At 39.9% G+C, this 12,271-nt stretch overlaps 1 protein-coding gene across 1 annotated transcript in view; it reads left to right on the forward strand.

Annotated features, from left to right (window-relative positions):
• The window catches only part of CYP2C32 (cytochrome P450 2C32), a 35,270-nt gene that overhangs the window by 12,008 nt on the left and 10,991 nt on the right, over positions 1-12,271 (forward strand). Inside the window, exons 4-7 of the mRNA XM_013983597.2 lie at positions 1,801-1,961; positions 5,081-5,257; positions 6,913-7,054; positions 9,011-9,198. Of these exons, the coding sequence (XP_013839051.2) occupies positions 1,801-1,961; positions 5,081-5,257; positions 6,913-7,054; positions 9,011-9,198 (668 nt within the window). The remainder of the gene's footprint in view (positions 1-1,800; positions 1,962-5,080; positions 5,258-6,912; positions 7,055-9,010; positions 9,199-12,271) is intronic.

Below are 12,271 nucleotides of genomic sequence, written 5' to 3' on the forward strand. Positions count from 1 at the left end.
ATTTCTTCTCAGCACTTTGATACAAGTCACACTTAATTGCATTATGATGTGATTTTTTTTGCATATAAAATTTATAAGGAGTTCCCGATCTGGTGGAGTGGATTAAAAATCCAACTTGAGTGGCTTGGGTTGCTGTGGAGGTGCAGGTTTGTTCCCAGCCCATGAACTTCCATATGCTGCCAGTGTGGCCATTAAAAGAAAATTGATCATTTATTTGACTATAGCAGTTTCATTTAAGTATTGGCCAATAAAAAGGAAAGCTACTTTTCCTCTGCTTTAATTTTTTTCTCTGTAAAGTGGTAGAATTGATCTATATTCAAAAGTTAAGGTGTTGTAAAACTGAGATTCTTAGTACTGTTTCATTTATAGCAAATAAAAAAAAGGTAATATCTGTAAGATATATTGGAATAAACCATAGGGAATCTGGGGGCAATGTTCTGTAGCTTGGTGTATATTAAGTAATTATGATGTTACAAATAAAATGTATTAGGGAAGATATTCAGAAAAAAAAAGGACATATGTGCTATCATTTTCATTGATAATGAAAATTGATAATATCATTAACATTGATAATGGGTCTTCTACTAGATCCACTCCTTATACATTAAAAGTCTGTGAATTTGCTTATAGTCCACATATCATCAAATAAAATGCTTTTCTCTCCCCCCCCCAAAAAAAAACAAAAAACGAAAACAAAAGTTAAGGTAAGGTATTCTGTTGGTGGCTATATCTAACAATATCCTAGAATTCCATCAGAGGGAAGAATCTGTCCAAATAAGTGAAATGTGAGGCCTGGTTGGTGGTGAGGGTCCCTGTTTCTTAAAGCAGGACATTGCTTTCCCACCCCACCCCTCGCCATATTGCAATAAAGAAACAAAAGGACTCCAGTTATCAATTTAACCTTCCCTGTTTGCCCTGTGACTTAAGTCTGAAGTGAAGACTTCTTATTTACTTTTGTTTTAGGCAAACAGGCAAATCTTTGTAATCCTTTTTTTTTTTTTAGGGCCACACCTATGGTATATGGAGGTTCCTAGCTGCTGACCTCTACCACAGCCACAGCAACACCAGATCCAAGCCATGTCTGCGACCTACACCACAGCTCATGGCAACACCACAGCTCACAGGAATACTGCATCCTTAATCACTGAGCAGGGCTGGGATCAAACCTACAACCTCATGGTTCCTAGTCAGATTCGTTTCCACTGTGCCACGAGGGGAACTTCAGCAAACAAATCTTAAAATTTACATTTGTGTTAGTTTTTCTTCTCATAACAACATGGCTTTTTCTTGTTTTCATTGTTCTTTCAGGTACTTGAAGCTTTTCTTTTATTGACTCTATCAGATGTTCCTTCAACTATTCATCACATATAAAAGGTTTCCAGATCCTAATTATTTCTTCCTTCCTACATCAATGCTTAATTTTCTATGTGCTTACCAAACAGATATGATTCTCCACTGATAGATAACCTGAATTATTGTTTTAAAAACTGAATCTTACTTTTTTTTTCTCTTCAAAAGAGCCAGCTCCTTGGGTCAAGGCAGTGATGTACACAGAGTATTTGGAGAATAATTATTAAACAAACTAGGATGGGATGGTCAATTCATGTTTAAGGGAAAAGTGATGCATTGATTTTAAGGATGCTGAAATTTTTGCTGATGAGGGAATTTCTAGGTAGACATTACTTTAGAAATTACTTTAGAGATACCTATTATCCACAAAGAAGTTTATATATATATATATATATATATATATATATATATATATATTTAATGGTGTTTAAAATCTTTTTAAATCTTTAGCTTCACCCTGTGATCCCACTTTCCTCCTGGGCTGTGCTCCCTGCAATGTGATCTGCTCCATCATTTTCCGCAATCGTTTTGATTATACAGATCCAAATTTTCTTACCTTGTTGGAAAAATTAAATGAAAACTTCAGGATTCTGAGCTCCCCGTGGATCCAGGTGAAGTCAACATTCTCTTTTCCTGAATTGCTTGTGCTCTTCTCTTTGACAAGTCCAAAATTCCATCTGGACCATGTTTGAAAGTGAACGTTTGGAAATGAGTTATTTTGTGTAATACAATGTGGTAACTCTGGGAATCAAATTCTCCCCTTTCTGTGTGTGTTTTAACTTGCTATAGATTTTCCTTTTTCTTGCTGCTTTATGTAGGCTATAACTTCTATTTTTTTGGCTGTGTGTGTAGCATACAAAAGTTACAGGGCCAGGGATCAAACCCCAGCCACAGCAGTAACAGCACCAAATCCTTAACTGCTGGGCTACCAGAGAACTTCCTGTTTATTGGCTGACTACTCTAAACTATTTTGGCAAAGTCTCATTTTCCCTCTCTCTCTCTCTCTTTTTTTTTTTTTTTTTTTTTTTTTTTTGTTGTGTGTGGTCTCCGAAATCTCTGTTCCTTTAGTTTATGTCCAGCTAGCATCTGGATAGAGACATCATTAAATGTGAGGAGCAAAAAAAAAAAAAAAAAAAAAAAAAGGCAGATGAAGAGAGAGAGGAGAGATGGAGATGGAGAGAGTGGCGAGAGAGAGGAAAAGGAGGAAGGACAGAAGGAAAAAGATAAAGGAAGAGAGGAAGAAGGGAAGTTCTCTTTGTGGCTTAGTGATAAGGAAACCAATTGCTATCCATGAGGATGTGGATTCGATCCCTGGTCTCACTCAGTGAGTTAAGGTTCTGGTATTGCTTGGAGCTGTGTTGGAAAGTCTTAGTTGCAGCTCAGATCTCGCCTGGCTATGGCCAGCGGCCGCAGCTCTGATTCAACCCTTGGCCAGAGAGCTTCCATATGCCACAGGTGTGACCCTTAAAAACAAACAAACCCAAAAAAAGGCCAAACAAAAAAAAAGGAAAATGAAAGGAATAAAGGGAAGAAGAGAAAGCAAGAGAAAGGAAGGAAGGAAGAGAAAGGAAGGCGGGAAGGAGGGAGAAAATAACTCTTCCAGATGAGCTCTGTGCTGGGACACTTATTATAGCCTCAGCCAGGCTGTTTTGGACTCTGTCTTGGTCTTCCCCTAGTGCTTGTACTGAGCCTAGAGATCAGGCAGAGGTGAAAGCATAGTGTCTTCTCAGGACTTTTCTTAGCCCATGTCCGGCCCTGGGCATGCGCATAGCTTTCTAAATTCCTCAGTTCAGGTGGGTGCTTTTGAATGTCCCAATTTCCCAAGGCCCTCCCTTTGCAGGGGCTGGGTTGGATGCTCTCTCCTATGCCTTAAGTGTAATTGTTTGCCCCCGGTGGTTGCAGGTTGTTATTCATCTTGCTAGGTTTGTGCAACATCCCTGCTGCATTTCCAACCCTGAGTTTTAAGTTAGCGGAAATAAAAGCTAGTGGCTATGTCAGCCTTGCAGGTGGCCTCAGAGAGGTCAGAACACAGACACACAATTCTTTGTGAGTGAGGACTGTTTTGGTTTCTATGGAACCAGGAACCAAGCTCCCATTCTGCAAGCCACCCTTGTTGGGACCACTGCCAAGCTGGGGAGGGAGGTGGGACAAGTGGGGGGGAAAAGCCACAAATCTTTCTTGCCATTTAAAGTTGCCTATTTCTCGCTTCAGCACTCCTATGATAGCTGTAAACTTTTGTGTTTCTGACAAGTTCTGAGAAGTTGATTGTGACAGTGTTTGCTTGATTTTCTGACATATTTTGTGGAGGGATTGACCTTTAGAGCTGTCTACTACACCATTCTTGCTGATGTTTTTCTGTGCAGTGAATGTTTGAACATCACAGTCATGCCTTAGCCTCATTCATAGCATAGTGTCATGGAGTGCATATTTGAGAAAGATGACAGAGAATTTGTTTTACACACAAGAAAAGAAATGCCTGAATATAGAGCTGGAATTCAAGCCTAGTCACTCTCTGGCTGTGGTTTTCCACTACTCCTCCATGTCCAGTTTCCATAATCTACTTTGATGACGGCCCAAAAGCATGGCCATAGCCCTCAGTGGTCAGCCAGACCCTTCCTGAAAGGCTTCCATTGCCCACAAGGCTTGTCCTCCAATGACCCTTAGTGATTTCTTCGTCGCATTCCTTCGCATAAGTATCCTAATTTAGGAAGGAGAATCGGTCTTTCAAGGAAGAGACTGTTTGTGGACACAGATGCTACCAGGGAACACTGACTAGGGCAGGGGTGTAGCTAGTTGGGAACGAGGCTGACAAGGTAATTCGGCCTGGGATGACAGAACTGGTTTTAGGGTGTATGAGCCTCAACTAGACACCACAGTTTTGCCCTGTGCTGAGCCAATGTACTCTACCAAAATAAAGTCATGTGATCTTGGAAAAGTCATTTACCTGCTCTGGTGCACAGGTCCTTTATCGATAAAATGCTGAGTTGGGTTTTGTGTCATATTTGCATCCCTCTGAGTTATCAAAATAGTGGTTCTGTTTCTGAGGCTGCTTGATAATATAAAAAAAGCTGGGAGTGGCTTTGTGTTCTATATCAGGTTACCCAAACTTTCCTAACCTGTTTCCTTATGTGTAAAATGTGAAACATAGTCATTCATCTCATTCTGTATTTCAAGGTTGTAGGGAAGAGTTCATGTAAAAACTGAGAGAATTGACACGCAGATGTTTTAATATCATATGTTTGATATATGAGTATAGGAAATGACTTATCAACTTTCATCATCTAGTCAGAGTGTCCCCCAGAAATATCTCTATCAGCATAGAGAATCACTTTGAAAAATAGTTTTTAGGGCCACACCAGGCGCACATGGAAGGTCGCGAGCTAGGTGTTGAATCAGATCTACAGCTGTTGGCCTATGCCACAGCCAGAGCAGCACTGGAACTGAGCCACCTCTACAACCTACACCAGAGCTTTGCGGCAAACTGGGATCTTTAACTCACCGAGTGAGGCCAGGGATCAAGCCCCCACACTCATGGATACCAGTTTGTTCTTACCCTGCTGAGCCACAATGGGAACTCTCAATAATTACTTTATGGGTACAATGTAAAAGGCTCCCCCTGAAGATAGAGAGCATTTTGTGTTGATCTCAGTTTTTAAACAGGCTTGGCCTATGGTATATATGTCTCCAAGATATATTTTTAGATTACTAAATGTATTTTTTAATCCTTAAGGTCTGCAATAATTTCCCTGCTCTGATTGACTATCTCCCAGGGAGTCATAACAAAGTGTTTAAAAATTCTGCTTATGTAAAAAGCTATATTTTGGAGAAAGTAAAAGAACATCAAGCATCCCTGGATGTTAATGACCCTCGGGACTTCATTGATTGTTTCCTGATCAAGATGGAACAGGTAAAATGTTAATGACAGATTGATTATCTGCTTGGCTAAATTTTTTGGTACATGGACTAGTTCTGTACTTATTAGGAAAGTTTAAATGGTGAGGCAAGAAATTCTTAACTGGCACTTTATGGGGTATTTTTAGTTTGTTTTTTTAATTAACATATTATTGATTTACACTGTTGTGCCAATTTCTGCTGTACGGAAACACACACACATATACATATATGCATTCTTTTCCTTGTATTATCTTCCATCATTTGACCAGCACTTCAGATGCTTATGTGTACATGGATCTGAACTGAGCACCATGGTAGGTTTAAAATTGACTTGTTGGTGTTTCCTGGTGGTCTAGTGTTAAGGTCATGTTGTCACTGTGGTGACTCTGGTCCCTATTGTGGAATGGCTTCAGTCTCTGGCCTGGGAACTTCTGCATGCCATGGGCATGGCCAAAAAAAATTAAAGTCGAATGTTTAAATAACTAGGGTACCTGAACCCTATTTGTTAGATACTAATAGGCCGCCTGAGGAGAAAGAGGATGTACATCTCAGGTGAGATGGAAATACAAACAAGTGAGAAATACAGAGTGTTGAGCCATAAAAGGAAGGTGGATGTGATCACTTCACACAGCATGTGGGAGAATGAGAAGGAAGAGTTAACCCTGGGTGGGCTTCCTGTCTGTCCTGAAGTTTGATGTAGAGCTTCAAATATTTGCAATAAGTCATAGGGGAGGGAATTTTGGTTTTGTAGAATGGTGCAATGAGAGGTTCAGAGATGTGTTGTGGTAAGGAGAGTAGATGGGTGGGAGAGAAGCCTTATCTGGATGTAACCAGAAAGAAATTTGGACAGACACAGAGTTTGTTGGGAGAAGAGAATTGCAAACTCTTGAGTTGGGCTTGTAATATTTTTCAAGATATGGCTCTACTTTGCTCATTTCTGTCAGTTAAGATTGTATTTGCCCACCAATAAGAAAAATGACCAAGGTTTAAGGAAATAGGCTTTTTCTAATCTCACATACAGAGAGTCTAATGTTGGGCAGTCTAGGGCTAGCCCGGAAGTATCCTGGACCCAAGTGCTTTCCATTCATCTTTGGCATACTTAAGTATACAGGCTTCACCTTCATGCTCAGAGACTCGTGTTCCAAGATAATGTCTATACCACATGCACCTTCATATCTGTGTTTTGAGTAAGAAGACAGGAAGGGAGAACCTGGCCTCAGTAGGCCTTTGGTAGGAAGTATGTTTCTTGTCCATTGTAGCTGCAAAAGAGGCTTGGAATGGTATTTCCAGGCAAGCAAGTTATGAAGAATAGGAAATGAATATTGCATCAGTCACTCCTCATGCTTTGTCCTACCATACAGTCATCTTGTTTTGTTTTTTTAATTTTACTGACTTTTATTTTTAAATTTTTTGGCCATGTGAACAGCCTGCAGAAGTTCCCAGGCCAGGGATCGAATCAGCAGCACAGTAGTGACCCGAGCCACAGCCATGGAAAGAGTGGACCCTTAACATGCTGATCCACTGGGAAACTCCCGCAGTTTTGGTTGTGTTAGTACTCTACTCTCCAGTGTCCGGGTTTACTTAACTTTATAACAATGCATTATTTCGGATTGGTTGCAAGTAGACATGCTGGCAAAGTATCAGATAATCACATGAAATCATTCCTAGGAAAAACACAATCACCAGGTGGCATTTACTTTTGAAAACTTGATAGCCACTATATCTGACTTGTTTGGAGCTGGGACAGAGACAACAAGCACCACCCTGAGATATGGGCTCCTCCTGCTGCTGAAGCACCCAGATGTCACAGGTATGACCAACAGGGTGGGCAGGGTGATTTCAGAGGAGAGGTTGGGAAGACATGGAGAGAGGCCTCCATATTATTTCATTAGAGATGCTTTATTTTTGAAATTTCTGTGCCACCAACTACAAGTTGTCCAAATATTAAGAAAAGGATAAAAAGGAGACAAGTTTGGGCAACAGGGGAGGATGACTGAAAACAGGGAATTCAGCGTGAGCAATAGCAAAGCCTCTAAATGTATGGATTTCATAAATAAAAAATTCTGGATAAATGTCTGGACTTCACGAGAAGGGATTTGCAGCAGGCATGGCCAGCATAAATTGGCCTAGGATCGAATATTAGTTTTCTTAAGAAGAGTCCACTTTGTTTGTCCTTGTCTTTTTTTTTTTTTTTTTTGGTCTTTTTAGGTCCACACCTGTGGCATACGGAGGCTCCCAGGCTAGGGGTCTAATCGGATCTATAGCTACTGGCCTATGCCAGAGCCACAGCAATGCAGGATCTGAGCTGTGTCTGTGACACAGCTCACGGCAATGCCAGATCCTTAACCCACTGAGCAAGGCCAGGGATGGAATGTATAACCTCATGAATCCTAGTCGGATTTCTTAACCACTGAGCCACAACGGGAACTCCCAGAAATCTTTCCGTATTCTGAATTCGCAGCATTCTAATGCTAGGGTAGAAAACTATAGGGTAGAGAACTATATTTGTTGAAGTACAGCAAAAATTCAGGAAATTTGGTGAGAAAGCCTGAGAAAATTCCCAAAATCAGGGAGGTATTTTAAAAGATTAAACTTAGAAAAAAAATACATACTATTTAGACAGAAGATATGACTAAAGAGTTTTATCCCATTTTAAGCAACTTTATTTTTTCCAGTTTTACTGAAATATAATTAACAAATACAAATTTATATATTTAAGGTGTACAAAGTGATGATTTCATATATGGACAAATTATGAAATGATTTCCACAATCAAGCTTATTAATGACTCTAAGCAAACTTCAAGGACGTAATAGAGTATTGTTAACTATAGTCACCATGTCGTAATTACATCCCCAGAACTTGTTCATCTTATAACTGAAAGTTTGTACCCTTTGACTAACATTTTCTCATGTCTTCCACCCCCAGCCTCTGACAACCGCCCCCTTCCCTCTTTGTTTCTATGAGTTTGACTTTTTCTTTATTTTATTTTTGTCTTTTTAGGGCCACACCCATGGCATACAGAGGTTCCCAGGCTAGGGGTTGAATCGGAGCTGCAGCCGCGGGCCTACACCACAGCCACAGCAACGCCAGATCTGAGCCATGTCTGCGACCAAACCACAGCTAACTACAATGCCGGATCCTTAACCCACCGAGGGAGGCCAGGGATTGAACCTGCATGCTCTTGGATACTAGGCAGCTTCGTTTCTGCTGAGCCATGACAGGAACTCCGAGTCTGACTTATTTAGATTCCACATAAAAGTTAGATCATGCAGTTTTTGTCTGTTTGAGTCTGGCTTACTTTGCTTAGCATAAAATCATCCAGGTTCATTCGTGTTGTTGCAAAAAGCAGAATTTTCATCTTTATTGGCTGCATAATATTCTCTATATGCACCGTCTTTTCCTTATCTCTTTATCCATTGACAGACACTTAGGTTGTTTCTGTATCTTGGTTGTTGTGAGTAGTGTTGCAGTGAACATGGGAATGCAAATATCTATTTATTTGAAGCATTTTATTATTTCTATTTGTATTCATCCTTGTGCTGATATGTAGGTGTGTATAGATTGATCTCAAAGCCTGCCTTGTGTGAAAGTCACTTGTACCTATAATTAGACAACTCAGTCTCTGTGTCTAGATGTACTTCTGAGCATGTGAGTGATGTTTGTAATGATGTTGGGACACCTTGGTAGAGCTCCATGTGTCCCTGAATTGGTATGCAAATATGGTATAGCTCTTTTTCCATCAGTCTTACTTGTGTCTTACCAGCCAAAGTGCAGAAAGAGATTGACTCCGTGATTGAGAGACACCGAAGTCCTTGCATGCAGGACAGAAGCCGCATGCCCTACACAGATGCCGTGGTGCATGAGATCCAGAGATACATTGACCTGATCCCCATCAGCGTGCCTCACGCAGTGACCAGGGACATTAAATTCAGAAACTACCTCATCCCCAAGGTAAGATTTGTTCCAGTGAGCTCAGTGCTCTAAAAGTTCCCATGTTCACAGTATGGTTTCAATTCAATAGATGAGAGAATCGCAAAAATCATACGTGTGGTGGGTTGATGGGTTCTGTGGTGTTTGTCATTTGTGGCTATGAGTTTTTATTTTTTATTCTTTTTAAAATTTTATTTTGTATTATTATAGTTGGTTTACAATGTTCTGTCAGTTTCTGCTGTATAGCAAAGTGACCCAGCCATAGTATATATACACTCCCTTCTCATGTTATCCTCCATCATGTCCTATCAGAAGTGATTAGATATAGTTCCCTGTGCTGTACAGCAGGACCCCATGCTTATCCAATCTAGATATTGTACTTTGCATCTAATAATCCCAAACTCCAGGTCTGTCCTGCTCCTTCACCCTCCCCCTTGGCAGCCACAAGTATGCTTTCCATGTCTGTGAGTCTGTTTCTGTTTTGTAAATGGGTTCATTTGTGCCACTTTTTAAAGTGATATCATATGGTATTGTCTTTCTCCCTCTGACTTTCTTCACTTAGTAGGAGAGCCTCGAGTTCCATCCATGTTGCTGCAAATGGCATTATTTTGTTCTTTTTTTAATGGCCAAGTAGTATTCCATTGTGTATCTGTACCACATCTTCTTGATCCCTTCATCTACCAATGGATATTTGGGTTGTTTCCGTGTCTTGGCTATTGTGAATAGTACTGCAGTGAACATGTGGGTACATGAGTTTTTTGCAAGGAAAGTTTTTTTGGGATACATGCCCAAGAGTGGGATTGCTGGATTATGTGGTAGTTCTATATTTTGTTTTCTGAGGAACCTCCATACTGTTTTCCATAGTGGTTGTACCAATTTACACTCCCACCAACCATGTAGGAGGGTTCCCTTTCCTTCACAGTCTCTTCAGCATTTATTTGTAGTCTTATTCATGATAGCCATTCTGAATTGTGTAAGGTAGTATGTCATTGTAGTTTTGGTTTGCATTTCATTGATAATTGGTGATGTTGAGCATTTTTTCCTGTACATATTGGGAAAATTGTCTGTTTAGGTCCTCTGCTCCTTTTTCAATTGGGTTTGGTTTTTTTGCTGTTGATTGTGTGAGTTGTTTGTATGTTTTGGAGATTAAGCCTTTGTAGGTTACATCATTTGCAACTATTTTCTCCCATTCCTTAGGTTTTCTTTTTTTTAAATGGTTTTCTTTGCTGTGCAAAAGCTTGTAAGTTTGATTACGTCCTGTTTGTTTATTTTGTTTTTATTTCCAATGCTTTGTTTGGGAGACAGACCTATGAAAACATTTGTACAGTTGATGTCAGAGAAAGTTTTCCATGTGTTCTCTTCTAAGAGTTTTTGTTTGTACGTTTTGTTTGGTTTGCTTTATAGGGGACATATGGAGATTCCCAGGATAGGGGTCGAGTTGGAGCTACTGTTGCTGGCCTACACCACAGCCATAGCCATGCCAGATCCGAGCTATGATTGCGATGCACACCACAGCTCATGGCTCTTCTGGGAGTGTTATGGTGTTCTATGGAATTTTATGGTGTTTTGTCTTATGTGTCTGTCTTTTTTGTTGTTGTTGTCTTTATAGGGCCACACCAGTGGTGTATGGAAGTTCCCAGGCTACAGGTTGAATTGGAGCTTCAGCCGCCAGCCTACACCACAGCCATAGCAAAGCCAGATCTGAGCCACATCTGCAACCAACATTGAAGCTCATGGCAACGCCAAATCCTTAACCCACTGAGAGGAGCCAGGGATCGAACTCTCATAGATACTAGTCATGTTTGTTACTTCTGAGCCACAATGATAACTCCATGTTTAAGTCTTTAAGCCATTTTGAGTTTGTTTCTGTGCATGGTGTGAGGGTGTGTTCTAGTTTCAATTGACTCACATGCAGCTGTCCAGTTTTTCCAGCACCGCTGGCTGAAGAGACTGTTTTTTTTCCTGTTTTATATTCTTGTCTCCTTTATCAAATATTCGTTGACCCTAGGTGTCTAGGTTTATCTCTGGGTTCTCTCTTCTGTTCCATTGATCTGTATGCCTGTTTTGTACCAGTACCATGCAGTCTTGATTACTGTAGCTTTGTAATATTGTGTGAAGTCTGGGAGAGTCCTGCTTGGTTTCTTTTTTCCTCAGGATTGCTTTGGCAATTCTGGATCTTTTATGGTTCCATATACATTTTTGGATTATTTGTTCTAGTTCTGTGAAAAATGTCATGGGTAATTTGATAGGGATTGCATTAAATCTGTAGATTTCTTTGGGTAGTATGACCATTTTAACAGTATTAATTCTTCCAGTCCAGGACCATAGAATATCTTTCCATTTCCATGAATCCTCTTTAATTACCTTCATTAGTGATTTATACTTATCAGCACATAAGTCTTTCACTTCCTTGGTCAGGTTTATTCCTAGGCATTTAATTGTTTGGGTGGCGATTTTTAAGAGGTATTGTATTTTTATATTCCTTTCCTAGTATTTATTTCACTGTTAGTATACAGAAATGCAACTGATTTTTGAATCTTAATATTATATCCTGCTACTTACTGAACTCATTGATCGGTTCAAGTAGTTTATGTGTGGAGTCCTTTCAATGTGTAGTATCATATCATCTGCATAGAGTGACAGTTTTACCTGTTCTCTTCCACTTTGGAAAGATTTTATTCATTTTGTTTGTCTGATTACTAGGGCTAGGACTTCCAATACCATGTGGAATAAAAGTGGTGAGAGTGGGCATCCTTGTCTTATTCCTGATTTTAGTGGGAAGGCTTTCAGCTTTTCTCCATTGAGGGTTATATTGATGGTGAGTTTGTCACAAGTGGCTTTTATTATGTTAAGATATGTTCCCTCTATACCCATTTTGGTAAGAGTTTTTAATCATGAGTGGATGTTGGATTTTGTCGAAAGCTTTTTCTGCATCTATGAAGATGGTCATGCAGTTTTTGAGTTTTCTTACTGTGGTGTAGACATTGATTGTTTGTATATGTTGAAACATCCTTGTGGACTTGGGATGAATCCCACTTGGTCATGATGTGTAATTTTTCTTATGTATTTTTGGATTGGGTTGGTTGAAATTTTG

This window comes from Sus scrofa, chromosome 14, assembly GCF_000003025.6.
Source record: "Sus scrofa isolate TJ Tabasco breed Duroc chromosome 14, Sscrofa11.1, whole genome shotgun sequence".
In the NCBI taxonomy this organism is placed as follows: domain Eukaryota; kingdom Metazoa; phylum Chordata; class Mammalia; order Artiodactyla; family Suidae; genus Sus; species Sus scrofa.